The 18,606-nt window shown below is 48.8% G+C and overlaps 1 protein-coding gene across 4 annotated transcripts in view; it reads right to left on the reverse strand.

Annotated features, from left to right (window-relative positions):
- Positions 1-18,606, reverse strand: part of INTS4 (integrator complex subunit 4) — a 67,254-nt gene that overhangs the window by 21,596 nt on the left and 27,052 nt on the right. For all 4 annotated transcript variants that reach the window (XM_038401961.2, XM_043504079.1, XM_038401971.2 and 1 more), the window contains exons 13-15: positions 13,089-13,204; positions 4,100-4,233; positions 3,145-3,302 (exon numbers count right to left, since the gene is read on the reverse strand). In XM_038401961.2, coding sequence (XP_038257889.1) covers positions 3,145-3,302; positions 4,100-4,233; positions 13,089-13,204 — 408 coding nt within the window. The remainder of the gene's footprint in view (positions 1-3,144; positions 3,303-4,099; positions 4,234-13,088; positions 13,205-18,606) is intronic.

The following is an 18,606-nucleotide window of genomic DNA, read 5'->3' on the forward strand; positions in this document are numbered from 1 at the left end:
TTTTTCACTCTGCATTTTGCTTTGTAATTTAGTCTTTCCAGTTTTTTAAAAAAATCATTGTGTTGGTTTCTTGCATCCCTCTGCTGTAGGTATGCTGTAGAAATAAGAAATAACTTATTTGACTAAGAAAGCTTCATCTCTTGTATTTTAGCCAGGCTGCTCCTGTATTTCTGAAGTAGTTCCCAGATTAAGGCTCTACTGAACCTGAAATTTGCCTCAGCAGCCATCAGCCTACAAAGGGTCTGAGAGAATCCCAGTCTTTGTACCCAGAGAAGCTACTTCCTAATTAGAGGGGCAGCTTCTTCCTTAGATGCAACTGCAATAAAGCCAGTCAAGTCCCCCCTTCTCCTTGGTAAGGGAGGGGTAAAAGGAGAAGAACTGCAGACTCCCTATTGGCCAGTCACCATGTCACACTCAATTTGTCCCCAACACCCTAATGGGAGGGAAGGGAGCTCTTCCCTGACTAATAGTCAGCCAAATAACTAGAAGACAATCTTCAAAGCTTCTGTGGTTGACAATTCTACACTTATTTCTGTATAAACATTCTTAAGCCTCCACACCCTTGCAAGGTAAGCATGATACCCACTGTACACATAAGGAAACTGAGTCACAGATATCAGAGATGTTAAGTGACTGGCTAAAAAGCCTGTGATACCTCCACTCTCAGTCATGTGCTCTAAGCATTAGAGACCACCACCTCACTGGGCTGAAAGGAAAATTACTTTCCCAGCTAAAAGTGATTACAAGAAAGGAGGAAGCCCACTGCCATGAACTCTTTCCACCCCTCCCTACGCAATAGTCAAGGTAGCAGCCTCTTGTCCACCCCAAAAAAACCCCATAACAGAACAAATTGGTTTCCATATATTTTAAAAAAGCACAGAAGTCCCTCCCTCCCAAAAAAGCCAAAGGCCAAGGAGTTTAGTACAGTCCTAGGACTGCGGTACTGCCTGTAGTCGCAGCAGAAAGGCAGATATGGAGATAATTTACATTAATTCCCAATGCTGTCTCCTGATTAAGCTGTCTCTTTGTACAAGCTGCACATGTGGCCCTCTGCCACATACACACACTGGAAGTGCATCTTGTCACCAGCTTAGGGAAGCATTCACAGCTCCTATGAGATTTCCATAGCTGTTTTGTGCTTCAGAGATTTCAGATGTTCTGCTAAGAAATCACCTGCATACAGCCACAACATTTAGTTCCTAAAACATTCCCTATACAGTTTTTATTCTGTGTGCAGTAGCTTCTGAACAGCTGGGGACCAAAACGCATCATCCACCTTTCACACTCATGTTTTCAATAATGAATACCAGTTTGTTTATTCCTTACAATGGGTAGCTGTAAAGGTGATTTATGGCTGTACAGCAAAGATAAGTTGGGAGAGAAAATAAACCTATATGGAATGCTGCATCCACATTTGAGATCTTTTTCATTGCATTGTCCAGTACTTTCCTGCCTCTCAACTAAGGATCCTTTTCCTGTCCAAGAGACAAGGCATGTGGAAAAAAATTCTGAGTCTTCTGTTCATGCAAAACCAATCAATCAATCAGTAGATGAATTGAAAATGGAAAAGGCAGCACAAAACCTTCATTTAAAAGCCATACTGAATCCTTATCTATACCAACGCAGACTGTGGTGCACAATAATGTTGCCTATTTGGGGAGAAATCTCTCCTGTGAATTTAGTATTGGTGAAAAGGACCAAACTATTTGACGATTAGGACTGGTGGGCAGAACCCACCAAGCAGCGGAAATCTGTACCCTCCAGTGAGTGAGGAGCCACAGAACTCAGAAATCAATGGGGTATAGGGGACAAAAATTGAACAAAAAGGGACAGGTATGCAGGTCACAGGGTCAAAATCAGTGATCCAGAGTGGGCCACCAAGCAGAGAACCCATGGATATTATTGACAGCTCTTGAGACTGAAGTCCTATTTATCCCCTGCCTGCAGGGCTGGATTAACACTCCTGTGGGCCCAGGGCTATTAGATTTTGTGGGGCCCCTGGGGGGTTTAGAGTGGGGGAGTGGGCTCAGGGCTGGGGTGCGGGAGGGGTACTGCTCCAGCTGGGGGGGTGAGCTCTGGGTTGGGGCCAGGGATAGGACAGGAGGTTGGGGCACAGCAGGAGGTTTGGGGTGCGGGATCTGGGTGGGAGTTTGGGTGCAGGAGTGGGACTCAGGACTGGGACAGGGGGCTGTGGTGCAGAAGGGGGCTCCGGGCTGGGTTAGGGGTGCAGGGTGCATGCTCCGGCCAGAAGGCGCTTACCTCGGGCTGCTCTTGGTCGGCGGTGCAGTAGGGCTAAGGCAGGATTCCTGCTTGCCCTGGCTCCGCACTGTTCTGCTCCTTGACGTGGCTGGCATGTCCGGCCCCTAAGCAGAGGGGCCAGGCTGCTCTGCACAGTGTCTGTGCCTGCAGGCGCTGCCCCCCGCAGCTCCCATTGGCCGCGGTACCTAGCCAAAGGGAGTTGCGGAACTGGTACTGCGGGCAGAGATTCCCTGAATGCCCCTCACTAGGGGTCGCAGGGGCACATCAGTGAGCTGGTGCTTGCGGCTCCAGCCCGGGGTAGCGAGGGGGGCGCACTGAGGCTCGGGGACTGGTGTCCGACCCACAGCACAGAGACTTGCCGGGGGATGAATGAAAAGAAACAGTGGGCTACATCCAGCCCGTGGGCCTGCGGGGCCCCCCTTAGCCCGAGACCCTGGGCTGCAGCCCCTAAAGCCCCTGCATTAATCCGGCCCTGCCTGTCTGTGCTGCTCCTGTTCTGTGAAGTGCAAGTTTCCCCAACGTTATCCTGTCCTGGAAGGACCTCCTCTCTAAATACAAGATGGCAATTCACTCTACATGCCTGTTAAGCTATGGCCCCTGTTGAGACTGTCAAAGGTGCCAATTGCAACTGAGCAGAAATAGATCTGGGACCACCCATTTCACTTCATATGGGCCTAATCTTGTTCACAACATTCTCTTCAGAAGGTTCAGCCTAAGAGCCCAAACTGGGAAATTAAACTATGTCTAGAACCACAGTAGGCATTTCAGAGAGCTGGGAATTATAACAATTTTCCCGACAATGATTATAATAATAATAATAATAATAACACTTAGCTCTTATTTTCATCACTAGACCTCAAAATGCTTAAAAGTACACAGCCTTACCGAATGGTGAATTCAAGCAGCTCCTGTGTGCTCTGTGGGTCTAGGTGCTGAAGGCTGTAAACTCTCTCAAGACTCTGCTGCAGGAACTGCTGGGAAGGATCTTCATGAGGGGTAACACTGGGGGAAACAGGGGAGGATACTAGTTTTCTACCTGGCAACTGAACAAAAGGGAAAACAACAACAAAAAACAAAAAAGCTAAATCCAGATGACAAAATTCACATGGTCACAATTTTGTTCATTACCATTTAAACAAGAATTCTATAAAGTGGGAACTACAACATACTTTTCTAGTTCACAATTTGCATCAACGCCTTCAGTTTCACATCTTCAATATACAACAATTTGCAGTTCTAGAGACCCCTCCCCGTCCAAGGATCTCAATGCACTCTACAATTAAACTTCAACCCCTGAGAAGGTGGCATTCTCCATCTATAAAACAGGGATACTGATGCACAGTGCTGTAAGGGTCTTTGCCAAGATTGCACATGGTGAAATTCTCCCCCCTGTAGAAGGCACACACTGGGGCATACAGCATGAAGGGGCAATCCTACCTGTAAGTACTGGGCTTAAGTGGAACAGAAGTCAAGCACAGGCCTTGTTGCAGGTCCTCTGCAAAGGGGTGAATTTCACCCAGTTACTACAGAGCTGTGAAAAGAACTCAGGAGTCCTGCCTCCTAGTTACCTCTTCTATCCAGAAGATTATACTCTTCTCTTTTATATGGAAAAATAAGTTGATTATTCTCTCAGACACCCCAAAATATTACAAAATCCATACTGTAATGAATTAATATTTCATACACACACACACACTTCACAAATACAGCAGCATTCACCCCACTGAAGGAAAGCCAGTCTTCTGAAAACAAAAAGTTACACCAGTGGCAAGTGAACAATGTTCTCACTAAATATTCACAGCAACTGAGAGAATGACTGGTTACCCCAAAAACAACTTACTCTCAATGGAGGGACAAGATGAGAAAGACTGTCACGAAGATAGGCATAGTGTCTGAAAGTATGATCCGAGAACAGTGCTGGCATTGTTGGGCAAGTTTTAGCAGCATTAAAAATGAGAACCAGAACAGCAATATCTATTGAAGTGGGATGTTAAGGAAAAAATGGTAAATTTTCAGATTCCTCATGGTAGTGTTAGGGGAAATCAACCTAGTTAGCATATGACACTCCATTTTGGGTTTCCTGTCGGCCATTAACTAGAAGCGAGCACATCACATACCAAGGAAGGAAGGAAGGATCCTTCAAGCGGGACAGTTTCAAGATGAGGGAAACAAAGGAGACAGGAACCAGCTGACATGCCTGAAATAGTTGCCGCTTTAGCCTTTTTTGCATGGGGAAGGTGGCTGCAGGGATTGGTAATAGATAAGGAGAAGGCCTGTTTATTGGTTTAGGCCCCCGGAGGCACACAGGCAGGATGTTTTGCCAACAGTATATAATCTTTGTGTAACCTGTAATTGGTGTCCCATTCTGCTTAACAGAGCGGTACCACGCTCAAGCGTAATAAACCTGCAAACTTTGAGAAACTCTGCCGTCTGTCTTTATTTGGTTGCTTCAGCCTGGAAACGAACTGTACATATCCTAACTGGAATAATTCGTAACAGTTTTGGCGACCCAGATGGGACTCTAGGCTCGCCCTTGTAAGCGAAGACGCACTCCTTCCCTCGGACAACTCCAGCCGGCACCGGACGAGTTCACCTTCAAGAACTCCGAGGAACAGGAGTGTGGGCCATTGCTTAGGCGATAAGGTGGCACATTAGGTGTTCTTTTGGTAGTCCTAGAACGGGCTCTGGGCAGAGTGTGAGCAGGGGAACCCCTCTGGCTGAGATTCTCAAGAACTGGAAAAATATTTCTGGCACCCATGGGTTAGGTAAAAGGAGAACTGTAATTTTGTGTAAAGTCAAGTGGCCAGCACTGACTATTCAGATGCCCTTTGGATGGCCACCCGACGGAACTTTTGGACAGGATGAATTAACCTGCCTTAGACAACAGCTGGAGGACAAGCATCCAGCTCAAATGGATTATTGGTATGTATGGGATAATTGGGCATATGATCGAGATAAGGGGCGCCCCTCGACTTTGGGCTCTGGTCCCAGATCTAAGGTTTGCATGCCGCTTGCGGATTCCGCTCCGCCCTATGCTGCTTTCCCTCCTCCGTCTCTTCCCCCTACTCCTCCTCCTGTTGCCCCTCTATACCAGTCTCTAACCCTACTCTCTGTTGCGCTTCAAGCACCCCGATACAACAGCCCGTTGCGACGGGCACTGACCATGTCACTATGCTCACGGTCCACCGCCCTTTTGGCCCTGGGGACCCGGTAACCTGGCAGTCACAGATGCCGAGGTAGTACGACAATCTGGAAAGAATCCTACAGACTATCTGTTCAGTCTTTACGGCATTTAACCCTAACTGGGCAGACGTCCAGGCTATTTTGCAAACCCTATTTACCCGACGAGAGGTATTCTATTCTAGACACTAATTGGCATTGGGCGGGGGACGCTGAGAATTGCACCCCTTGGCCCGAAGCCGATCCAGGTTGGAATCCTAACGACCCCAATGGCCGGGCCCGCCTCTCAGCTGCCCGGGAAGGGCTCCTGGAGAGCATCTGTAAGGTGGGTAGTAAGATGGCAAATTGGTCAAAAATTAAAGAATGCCAGCAAGACCTCAACGAGCATCCATCTGCACTTTTGGCCCGCTTGTTTAAGCAGGTTAGAACGTATGGGAGAGGGGTGGATCCAGAAGCCGAGGTTAGCCGCACGATGATGGTTTCTTACTTTGTCGATCAAGCGGCGCCAGACATAAAGAAGTATTTAACTAAACATGTTCCTGATTGGCCAGGGAAACCCCTAAGCAAAGTAGTTTGCCTGGCAATTTTGTGTTTAATGGTAGGGACGAGAAGAAAGGTAAGGAAAAACGTAAGCAAAAGAAGGAGGAAGTAAGTATGTTGGCAGCCGCATTGCAGGTTCCCTTGGGGAATCAGCACTGGCAGGGACACGGAAATACAAGGGCGAGGGGACGCGGACGCAGGACAGGATGGGGAGAAGACTGGGGTGGGACAAGGAACGGGAACTGTAATTATTGTAAGCAACCGGGGCACTGGAAGAGGGAATGCCCCCTGCTTCCATGAGGGGCTCCTTGGCAGGATCAGCCGGAAACCGGTTCTTCCTTTCCCCATAACGCTCCCCAGGACTTCGCTAATCCCCAGTGACTAGAGGGGGAGATTTTGGGAGCCGTGGGAGAGTTGGAATGAGATCTTGGATTGCAGTCGCAAATTTACTTGAAAACTGGGGAACAGTTTGTGCCCTTTTTGGTGGATACCGGAGCCACCCTTTCCACTTTAACTTTTGTTCCAGGCTCTATTTCTAATACCAAGGTCTGGGTGCAGGGCATTGAGGGCAACCCATGCCCGGCTCCCCATCCTGCCCCGTCCCTGTGGAGCTGGGTTCTTTAAAGTTGTCACATAGATTTGTTGTCATGCTAAAAGGCCCCGCTAATCTTCTTGGGTGGGACATGCTTAGCAAGCTGGGAGCCCAAATATATTGTGCCCCCGAGGGGCTTCACGTCCAGCCCGGACTCGGCGGTTGCTCCTCTTATGGCCTCGGTTACCCCGATTCCTGATCTCCCCACAGAATTGTCCAGCATTCCACCCAATTTGTGGAGCTTGAGTTCCACCGACGTGGTCTCCTTAAATCAGCCACTCCAGTCAGTCTGCAAGTGAGGGATGGGCCGCCTCCCTCCGTAAAACAATATCCCTTGCCGAAGGAAGCAGAGGAAGGTATTTCCCTTCTTATCTCTAGCTACTTAACCCAGGAGGTCTTGGTTCTGTGCAGCTCTCCTTGTAATACTCCTATCGTTCCTGTGAAAAAGCCAAAGCCGGGCCCGAATGGGTGCCCAGTTTATCGGTTCGTTCAAGATCTGCGTGCGATAAATAGTTATGTTATAACCCCTCACCCAGTGGTCCCTGATCCGAGTACTATCCTGACACTGATTCCCCAGTTGGCTACTTGTTTCACGGTTGTAGACTTGAGTGCTGCATTTTTCAGTATTCCTTTGCACCCCGACTCTCAATATCTGTTTGCGTTAACTTGAGCAGGTCAGCAGCTAACCTGGACGCGCCTCCCCCAAGGGTTCTCAGGCTCCCCCACTATTTTTTCCCAAATTCTAGCCGATGATTTGAAAGACACTGTTTTGCCTAGCTCCTCTGTTCTAATCCAATATGTAGATGATTTGTTGATTGCTAGCTCTGATTATAATGCATGTTTAGCTGATTCTGTTAATCTGCTTACTGCATTAGCTAATAAGGGCCACAGTGCATCTCCATCCCAGCTGCAGCTGTGCCAAACCCAGGTGATCTACTTAGGTTTTGTGATTCGGCCTGGAGAGCGTTTACTCTCCCCTGATAGGGTGCAGGCAATCCAGGATTACCCGTGCCCGACTACAAAAAAACAGTTGCGGGCTTTCCTGGGGGCTGCGGGGTTCTGCCGACCCTGGATAGTGGCCTTCAGGGAATTGGTGAAACCATTAGTCCAGGCCACCACAACTTCTAACCCCGATCCTGTTCTTTGGACCCCGGAGATGAAGCCCTGATCTCTGCACCCGCCTTGGGACTCTCGGATTATGGTAAACCATTTTTTCTCTTCATCACGAGCAGCGGGGAGTGGCCAGCGGTGTCCTATTGCAGTACCTAGGGGATCGCCCACGCCCCATAGCTTACCATTCCGTACAATTAGACCCTGTCATTCAGGGATCAATCTCCTGTGTGTGGTCCATTGCTGCTGCAGCCCTTACGGTGGAACAGTCACGCCGTATTGTTCTGGGGCACCCTTTGACTGTCTGGGTCCCCCACGAGGTTGAGGTTCTCTTAAAACAGCATATAACGCAGGTGCTGTCTCCGCAGCGAGCACACAAATATTAGCTGATTCTGCTGGCCGCTGACAACATCACCCTTCGCCGCTGCAATGTCCTCAACCCCGCTACACTGACACCCCTTCCGGAGGATGGCACGCCTCACCATGTATATGTATGGACGTTGTCGCTGAGAGCGGTAAGCCTCACCTGGATTTATGCGACCTCCCTCTGAAAAACCCAGACCTGTCTCTTTTTACCGATGGCTCCTCCTCCTATTTGGAAGGCCAGGAGATATCCGGCTATTCCGTCACTACTCAGACAACCATTGTAGAAGCAGCCCCCCTTCCACCTTCCTTTAGTGCTCAGGGCGCGGAATTGCACGCTCTTACTAGGGCTTGCTTGTTGTCTGTTGGGAAAACTGTTACTGTTTATACAGACTCTAGATATGCCTTTGGGGTTTGCCATGCTATGGGCCAGCTCTGGAAACAGTGAGGGTTTCTAACCTCCTCAGGCACTAAGATTGCAAATGGCCCTTTAATCTCTGCACTTTTGGATGCCATTCAAGGTCCTCTCGAACTGGCTGTTGTCCATTGTTATGCTCACCAGCAGTCTGAGAATCCTGTCTCTCAAGGTAATGCCTTGGCTGATGCGGCTACAAAGACTGCTGCCCTTCAGCCCCTCCCAGTGTCAGCAACTCTTCTTCCGGATATGTCCTTCCTGCCGAAGGGCTGGACGCACTTGTATGCTGATGTGCTGCCTGACGAGCTCCAGGACTGGAAACGTTGGGAAGGCTCTGAAGGTGTCGATAAGGTTTGGCGAATTGGGGATAAACCTATTCTCCCCCGTCGCTATCTGCTCTCAGCCGCCCACTATTTTCATTCTTTGGGTCATGCCGGCATTCAGGCCACTGCAGCTGCTATTCTTAAATGTTGGGCAGCACCTCATGTCTATCTGGCGGTGAAGCGAGCTCTTGGCTCCTGCTCTACTTGCCTGGCCTTCTCTGCTCGGTCTTGGCTCGATGCCAACACTGGGGGGGGAGACCTTGGGCTAACTTCCCATTTCAGCATTACAGATGGACTATGCAGAAATGCCTAAAAGCTTGGGGTTTCACCACCTCCTTGTAATAGTGGATCAAACTTTCCAGATGGCCCGAAGCAGTACCAACCAGAAAAGCAGATGCCAGATCTGTGGTAACATTTCTGCTGAAAGACATTGTGCCCAGATTTGGAGTCCCTGAAGTCATTGACCCGGACCGAGGATCACACTTCACTGCAAAGATTTTAGAGGAGCTGTACCGATGCCTGGGGATTGCGCGGCAACTCTACACCGCTTACCACCCCCAGTCGGCAGGGCAGGTGGAGCGCATGAATCGAACCCTGAAGACGATGGTAGCAAAGTTTTGCAAAGAGACTGGACTGAAGTGGCCAGAGGTTTTGCCCATAGTCCTATGGCACGTAAGGCGGGCCCCACGCATGCCCCTGGGCTTGTCTCCATTCGAGGTATTGTTTGGGAGGCCGGCTTTGGTTCCGGGAACCTATGTTCCCGTTCACACTAGCCTCTTGAATGGAGATGAGACCGTGGCCAGGTATGTAGCCAGATTACAAATAGAGCTCAATAACGACCAGTCTGCGGCTCAATTGTTTCAAACAGCACCATTGGGGTTACAGGTTCATCCCTTCAAACCAGGGGATTGGGTGGTGGTAAAAAAATTCCCCCGTACAGACTCCTTGGAACCCCGATGGGAGGGGTCATACCAGGTTCTGTTATGTACTTATTCTGCTTTAAAAGTTGCAGGTAGAAGTTCCTGGATCCATCACAGCCATGCTAAGTTGGCACAGGAACCCCTGCGTGGGCCCGACGAGCCGTCTGACAAGCCGCCCCGCGAATGAACACCACTGGCAGTCTCTGGGCTGAACTCCCCAACTATTGGGATCTCAAGACTCCATCAGGACTTCTTGATTTCTTGTTACTTGGACTTGTATTTGTTGTCCTGTTTTTTGCGTGGTACATGGGAAGATGCAAATACTGGTATGGGTGGCCTGTGGGATCCCCTCTCTATTCCCGAGTTCAGTACATGGATGGGAAGGCAACAGCTTCTTGGATTTAACCCATGCTATAGCACAGGGGGTTAATCGAACGCAGTGTTGGGTCTGTATTCATACCTCCACGTACATAGGTCAGGGAATCCCATTGGTAGGGGTGCCTATTCCTCTCAACCGAACCCTCCAGGCCGGATTATGGAGAGACGCTCCATTTAACTGGAATGTTACAATCCAAACTTGGTCTATTGATATGGTAGCCCAAGGTAGTTATGCTTTATGTGTGTAAACGTAAGGATTTCAAAAATAACGTTTTTGTGGGTAACTTTGTAGGGTGCAATGATACCACCCGCATTAGCTCTGGTGCGGCAAGTTCCCCCAAGTATTCCAGGGCGCCGTGGCTGGTCCCTGAGGGATCAGGCTGGTTCTGGTTGTGCAACCACACGGCTTATAAGGTCCTCCCAGCAGGTTGGTGTGGTACATGCACCTTAGGAGCCATAGTACCTGCTGTTGCAGCATACCAGACCCTGGCCCAGGGGGAAATTCGGAACCTGGTATGGAGGAACCGACGAAATGTCCCATTAAACCCTCTCTCTGAATGGCCTACAGGCTTTCACTCCTTTGTTCGTTGGTTTTTGCCCTGGGTGGGGATGAGTGAATTGGAAAAGGCTATAGTTAATATTTCTACAGCCTTAGAATTAATGGCAAATGCCACTTCAAATTGAGGTAACTCAGTTATCTCAGAGCACACTGCAGAACCGCTTAGCCTTGGACTATCTCCTTGCAAACCGGGGGGTGGTGGGGGGGTCGTGCTCTTGTTAACTCAAGCTGTTGTGTCTTTGTGAATCAACACCGCAGGGTGGAACCGATATCCACACCCTTATGTAGAAGGCCACCTTGCTTCACCGAGTCACCCTTGACGACACCAGTATCGGATTCCATGAGGCCTGGAGCTGGCTCACCTCCTGGCTGCCAGACTTGGGGAAGGCGTATTTTGTACCTCATTCTTATGGCTGTTTCTGTTTTTATATTATTCTTTGTATGCCTACAATGCTGTAGTATGTGCTGCCAGCAAATTTTAATCTTGCATCGAGGTTATTCTGCCCCGGTATAGTTTACTGACGTACATAAGAAAAGGAAGAACTGTTAGGGGAAATCAACCTTGTTAGCATATGTGACTCCATTTTGGGTTTCCTGTTGGCCATTAACTAGAAGCGAGCACATCATGTACCAAGGAAGGAAGGATCCTTCAAGGTGGACAGCTGAACTGTTTCAAGGTAAGGGAAACAAAGGAGACAGGAACCAGCTGACCTGCCTGAAATAGTTGCTGCTTCAGTCTTTTTTGCATGGGGAAGGTGGCTGCAGGGATTGGTAATAGATAAGGAGAAGGCCTGTTTATTGGTTTAGGCCCCCCGAGGCACACAGGCAGGATGTTTTGCCAACAGTATATAATCTTTGCGTAACCTGTAATCAGGGTACCCTTCTGCTTAACAGAGCGGTACCATGCTCAAGCGTAATAAACCTGCAAACTTTGAGACACTCTGCATTCTGTCTTTATTTGGTTGCCTCAGCCTAGCAACGATCTGTACATGTCCTAACTGGAATAATTCTTAACAGTAGCAAATTAAAGAAACATTGAACACTTCCTTTGCTGAAGATTATTTATAAAGTTCTGTATAACAAGAGGAAAATTGCTGAGCAAAAAATCAAAACAGCTCTCTGCCTAGATACTAGGTACTATGTTACAGTATGCTCCACTGACAGGCTGGTGCAAGGAGAGCACCAGCATCAACCAGTTATAGTTAGGAAGTAATGGGAAGATGATTTTGTAAACTAACATATTTTGGACTGGAGTAAGAGAAACAATTTAACTCAAATGGAGTCCTCTTTACCCAACTTTCTCCAAGCCTTTACTCAAAAGGACAAATGTATTCAATTAATTGCATTAGCCATCTGGTTAGATATAAACCCCTCCTTGCATTCAATTCAGATTCTCTTCAATTCCTAAAAGGGTTATATTTGCACAGGAAGCTCTGGTGGATGGCGCACGAGACAGAAACTATACTTTGCAGAAGTAGAGGGGGAGAGAGAAGTTCCAGTCAAACTATTCTCAGGCATTTTAAACAAAATTGTGTGTGTGTGTGATTACAGAAATGAGCAGTGAGGAGAATGAACAAAAGAAAAATGGAATTTTGTATTTCTATAGCATCTTCCGTTGCCAAGGATGATGATTATGACAACACCACTTAGCACATACAGTGCTTTAGATGTCCCAGTGCAAACATTAACTTATTCAAGATTTATGAGAGAAACCAAAGTGCCCCACAAACTATAAACTTATAGTTCCACTATAATTTAGCCACCTCTGGAGTGAAAGACACCAGTCAACCACAACTGCAGAACAGTGGAAGAAGGGGAAGTTTTAGTTAAACGCTCCATGGCAAACCCTCCGATTACTGAAAGGGCTAATGGATCTTTAAGGTTCATGCAGACTTTGGTCTTTAAAGGACTTATGTGACAGACCCATACACAACAAATTACAATGTACCCAATTTATTCACCTCAGAAGGATAAAGAACTAATTTGATCCTGCTGGCATTTGAACTAGGCAGCATAGTTATTCCAAAACCTGACCCCACCATTGGATGGGTAATAAAACAGAGTAGACCAGTGGACACTGAAATAGCTGAAGTAATATCTTTTACTGGACCAACTTTTGTTGGAGAGAGAGAGAGAGAGAAAAGCTTTCCAGCTTACACAGAGCTCTTCTTTAGGTCTGGGAAACTAACTAACCCGAAAGCTTGTCTCTCCCACCAACAGAAGTTGGTCCTATAACAGATATTACCATCATCCATCTTGTCTCTCTAATACAGTGAGACCAGCATGGCTACACCAACACTACATGCTGAAATAGCCGTAAGAGTTTACTTTAATCTGAAGCAGTATAATGAATCTGATTATTAGAAAAATATGTATAATTATTCTACCAAGTCAACAAGGACTTTTTGCTTTTTGTCAGATAGAAAAAAAAAAAAAAAAAAAAGGATACAGGCTGGGTCGTCCATGTCAGGTTCTGGGGTGTCGAAAAACGGATGTGTACTCAGCAGCTCTGGGACCAGTGGAAGCACCAGAGTAGGATGTCTGCATCCCAGGAACTTTAAGCACCTGAAAATGCACAGGTTAAGAACATTTCTGAATCAAGGAAGATTTAACAAAACAATGGTGTTAATACTATTTCACATTTATATTACAATAGCCCTGAGAGGCCCCATTCAGAATCAGGGCCCCAGAGAATTAGGCACTGCGGATACACATCCAATGACACAGTCTGAAGAACTAACAGTCGTAGTTTTATTGGACCCCAAGTGTTAATGAAACTGAAAATATAGCTTGAAAAACAACTAAAAAAAAAGAGGGAGCAACAATTAACATGGTCTACTTAAATTGTAGTCACTTTGGGAGTAGGAACCTGTCTTGCTACATGTCTGCAAAATATCACACACATTTTGGGGTGCTATGTTACAAAAATTAATAACCATGCCACCTTTACCAATCTTTTCCTTTTTTTGGTTAAATATTCAGAATATACTATAAGAGGCTTTTAGAAAAAGCAGTTTAAAATAAATGCTTCTAAGGATAAAAAAAGTTACATTTGAATCCACATTTTCTATTAACTGGCTTGTTGCTTCCATTTTAAAAAGTGCAAAGCAACTCTCTTGTGTATTGCTCATGAAAATCAATGTTTGCTATGGAGCTCAAGTAGAACCCTCCCCATGCCCAAAAGCAAAGTGTGACCATCAACAATATAGCTGTCAAGTGGTATAACAGGATCCAAAAACCAAGGTAACAAAGCCAATATTTAGTAGAATCTTTTAAGTAACCAGAAATATATGATTTAGTAGAGGTTAGTTTTTTGGTTGAACTAAACTGTACTGGAAACCATGTGAATACTTTCAAGTGGCTGTTTATAATTTGGTCACTAGGATGGTCCTTAGTGAGGTTCTCCTTTATGCAAGCAGACAAGCACATATGCAGATAGAAAAAATGGCTACTCACCTTCTCGTAACTGTTGTTCTTCGAGATGTGTTGTTCACGTCCATTCCCATCAGGTGTGTGCACGCCGCATGCACAGTCATCAGAAAGTTTTCCTTAGCAGCTCCCATTGGGTCGGCTGTGGAGCCCCCTGGAGTGGCTCCTTCATGGCACTCAATATATGACCCCGCTGACCCGGCCCCTCCTCATTTCCTTCTTGCTGGCTACTCCAACAGAGGGGTAGGAGGGTGGATACTGGAATGGACATGAACACCACATCTCGTAGAACAGTTACAAGAAGCTGAGTAACCGTTTTTTCTTCTTCGAGTGCTTGTTTATGTCAATTCCAATCAGGTGAATCCCAAGCTCCACCCCGGAGATGGGGTCGGAGTTAAGGAAACGCTGATTGAAGCACTGCTCTGCCAAACGCTGCATCATCGCTGGTGTCTGGGTGATAGCATAGCGAGAGGTGAATGTATGCACCGAAGACCACGTTGCTGCCCTGCAAATTTCTTGTATTGGAACTTAGGCCAGGAATGCTGCTGATGAGGCCTGTGCCCTCATGGAATGTGCCGTAAGTGCCAGGGCTGAGACCTTGGCCAGCTCATAGCACGTGTGGATGCAGGACATGATCCAGGAAGATATTCTTTGAGATGAGACTGGGAGTCCTTTCATCCGGTCTGCCACTGCTACGAACAGCTGGTTTGACTTCCTGAACAGCTTAGTGTGTTTGATGTAGAAGGCTAGCGCCCGCCAAGCATCCAGAAAGTACAGCCTCTGCTCATGGTTACTGGCATGAGGCTTAGGATAGAAGACAGGCAGAAAAAGGTCTTGGCTAGTATGAAAGAGTGACACTACCTTGGGAAGAAAGGCTGGGTGAGGCCTGAGTTGCACCTTTCCTTGTGGAAGATTGCATAGGCTGGATTGGAGGTAAGGGTCTTTAGCTCTGACACCCTCCTAACTGATGTGATGGCCACCAGAATGGCTACCTTCCACGGTAGATAGAGAAGGGAGCAAGTCGCTATTGGCTTAAAAGGGGGCCCCATTAATTTGGAGAGGACCAGATTGAAGTCCCACAGGACAGGCTGTCTGGTCTGAGGATGTAGGTGTTCCAAACCCTTGAAGAAACCGCCCACCACGGGGTTAGCAAATACGGTTCTGCCGGACGCTCCCGGGTGGAAGGCTGAGATAGCAGCAATGTGTACTTTGATGGATGATGCTTGTTTCAGGTACAGAAGGTGCTCTAGAATGAGAGGTAGGGACACCTGTAGTGGAGGTGTACGCTGTTGGGCACACCAGCAAGTGAACCTTTTCCACTTAGCTAGATATGTGGCCCTAGTAGATAGTTTCAACCTGGCAAGTAGGACTTCCCTTACTGGTTCTGAGCACAGAAGCTCCATGGGGTTTAACCATGAACCTTCCAGGCCGTGAGATGGAGGGACAGGAAGTCTGGGTAGTGAAGACAGCTGTGGTCCTGAGTGATCAGATTAGGATGATCAGACTTGAGACTCTACCTGGAGTACCCTCATAGTAGCCAGTTGTCGAGGTAGGGATATACCAGAGGAAGGGTGCAACAACCGACATGCACTTGGTGAACACTCGGGGGGTGTTGACAGGCTGAAGGGGAGGACCGGGAACTGATAATGTTTTTGGCTGACAACAAACCATAGAAATACTCTGTGTGCAGGTCAAATAGCTATGTGAAAGTACATGTCTAACGTTGAGGGCAGCATACCAGTTTCTCGGATCCAGGGAAGGAATAATTGTATTGAGGGAGACCCTGTACAACTTCAACTTTGTTATGAATCTGTTGAGTCCTCGCAGGTCTAGGATGGGTCTGAGACCCCCCTTGGCTTTGGGGATTAGGAAATAACAGGAATAGAATCCCTTGCCCCTTCGCTCCTGAGGAATCTCCTCCGTTGCCCCTGCTGCGAGGAGCATCTGCACCTCCTGGATAAGAAGTTGCTCATGAGAAAGGTCCCTGAAGAGGGACGGGGAAGGGGGGTGGGAGGGTAGAGAGGAGCAGCAGAATTGGAGAGAATATCCCACTTCTACCATGCAAAGGACCCAGCAGTCCGATGTTATCTGGGACCAAGTTCGGTAGAAGTGGGACAGACTATTCATAAAACCGGGGAAAGGATTCAGTGTAACGGCAGATGCATCGTCCTTGGGCGCACCTTCAAAAGGCCTTTTTAGAGCCCGATGAAGGTTTGGTTGGGCCTTGGCCCTGCCCAGAAGGGGGATTGGAAAGTTTGCGCCTGCTGTTCCTGCCCCTACGCCTATAAAAATCCTGCCTCAGCTGAGGAGGATATGGGCGCTGCTGTTGCAATTGGGGCTTGAAATACTGCCGGCGTGTGCATACCCAACGACTTCATAGTTGCCAGAGAGTCTTTGAGACTGTGCAGCTTGGAGTCTGTTCACTCCAAAGATAACCCTGTGCCTTCAAATGGTAGGTCCTGCAGGGTTTGCTGCAGCTCCGGGCGCAACCCAAACCCCTCTAGCCACGAGCTCCTCCTCATGGCTACTCCTGAGGAAAAGATGTGGGCAGCTGAGTCCGCCAAGTCCAGTGAAGCCTGGAGGGAGGTTCACGCCACTGCCTTCCCTTCATCAATGATCACTGAGAACTCGGCTCTGGAGTCTCGTGGAATCAGCTCCTTAAACTTCAACATGGAGGCCCACAAGTTGAAGTTGTACCTACTAAGAACAGCTTGCTGGTTAGCTATCCTCAGCTGCAGGCCCCGAGGTGCATAGATTTTCCAGTCAAAAAGATCCATCCTTTCCGACTCCTTGGATTTAGGGAGCCGGCCCTCGCTGCCCCAGTCTCTCTCTCTCATTCACCACTGATACTACGAGAGAACATGGTTACAGGTGAGAGAACAGGTACCCATACCCCTTGGAGGGAAAAAAGTACTTGTGCTCTACCCCCCTGGCAGTGGGCAGGATTGAGGCAGGAGTCTGTCAGAGAGTCTTAATATTGCTATGGATAGTTTTTATTCGTGGCAAAGCTACCCTGAATGGTTGCTCTGGCGCAAGGATATTGAACAGAGGGTCTTCGGGCTCGACCACCTCCTCCGCCTGCAACCCCATGTTATGGGCAATCCTTTGTAGAAAGTCCTGGTGGGCCATGTGATCAATTGGGGGAGAGCCCGAGGTTGAAGCTCCCACCACCGCCTCAACTGGGGACAAAGATGAGGAGGCCAGAGGTGGTCCGGAGTCCTCCTGACCCTCCAGCTCCCTGAACTCCTCCTGTTCAGCATCTGTGGCCTCTGTGGCGACCGTAGCCAAGATGGCAGTAGCCTGGTCTTGCAATGGGTCATGCCTCGGAGGCGACCTGGGCTGGCTGTGGGGCTTGCACCAAGGTAGTCTCAGAACCACGGGGCGTAGGCCGATCCTTGGCTGTCTGGGGTGGTCGGTGCTCGAGGCCACCGAATGGGAGCTCCTGGAAAGGGAGCCCTGGGCCTGATGGTAAGCCCAGGAGGTCCAAAAGGGCCATTGCACTGGAGGCTGCCACTGGGCTTGCCATGCCATTGGCACCTCCCTCCGTTGCTTGTTGGATCTATGCCTGCTGCGACGGGAATAGTGCGAGTCACCATCCAAGTCCGAAGACACGGAAGATGACCACGGTGGCACCGCATAGTTCTGCGCCGGAGACCTGCGCTGTGCTGTTGATGCAGGGGACCGGTGTCGAGATGCCTGGGCTGGGGACCGAAACTGGGAATCCAGCATTGGGGACCGGTGCCTTAGATCTGGTGCTGGGGGTACGGTGCTGGTCCTCTATCAGTGCCGGGGATCGCTGCTGCTCCCTCCTTGGTGCCAGGGAGCATTGTGTCACTGGTGCCAGGGAACCCTTTGCGGAGTCTGATGCCGGAGAATGGTGCCTTGAGGACGGTGATCAAGAGTGGTGCTGAGGCGAACAGCACAGGGCCAGAGAGGGGAACTGCCGCTTCATGGCCAGCTTGCCTCTAGATGGCGTCTGTTGCAACAGCGCCAAGGGCTCATCTCTGATCACCGAGGGCTGATGAGCAGTCATCTCTATCAAGTCTCTGGCGGCTCCAAAAGTGTCTGGGGGAGATGGTAATTCCAACTCCTCCACATGGCACTGCCCATCCTGGGAGTCGTTGCGCACCACACTCAATGGACCCCCATGGGAACTGAAGTCAACAACACCGACTCTTGTTGCCTAGATGCCGAGGGCTCCCTCACAGGATGCCCTGGTACCACGCCTGCAAGTCCCGCTGTTTTCTGCACCGGGGAGTGCCCCCTGTCAGCTTGTCTATGCCAGTTGTATGGCATCGGTGAAAGCGAGTGGTGCCGGGTTGTCTGTGCCTCCTGCGGTGCCAGACAATGTCAGTGCCAAGGGTCTCTTAGACTAGAGTCCTTCCTCAGCACCGTGTCACGTACTGATGCTGGGGAACTCCGTACGGACGCAGACGGTGCAGGGTCCTGACAGTCTGTAGCAGACTGGGGACAAAGAGTGGATTCCATGAGCAACTGCTCCAGCCAGAAATCTTGCTCCTTTTCAGTTCTGGGGAGGA

The sequence above is a fragment of the Dermochelys coriacea genome, chromosome 1 (assembly GCF_009764565.3).
Source record: "Dermochelys coriacea isolate rDerCor1 chromosome 1, rDerCor1.pri.v4, whole genome shotgun sequence".
Classification (NCBI taxonomy): domain Eukaryota; kingdom Metazoa; phylum Chordata; order Testudines; family Dermochelyidae; genus Dermochelys; species Dermochelys coriacea.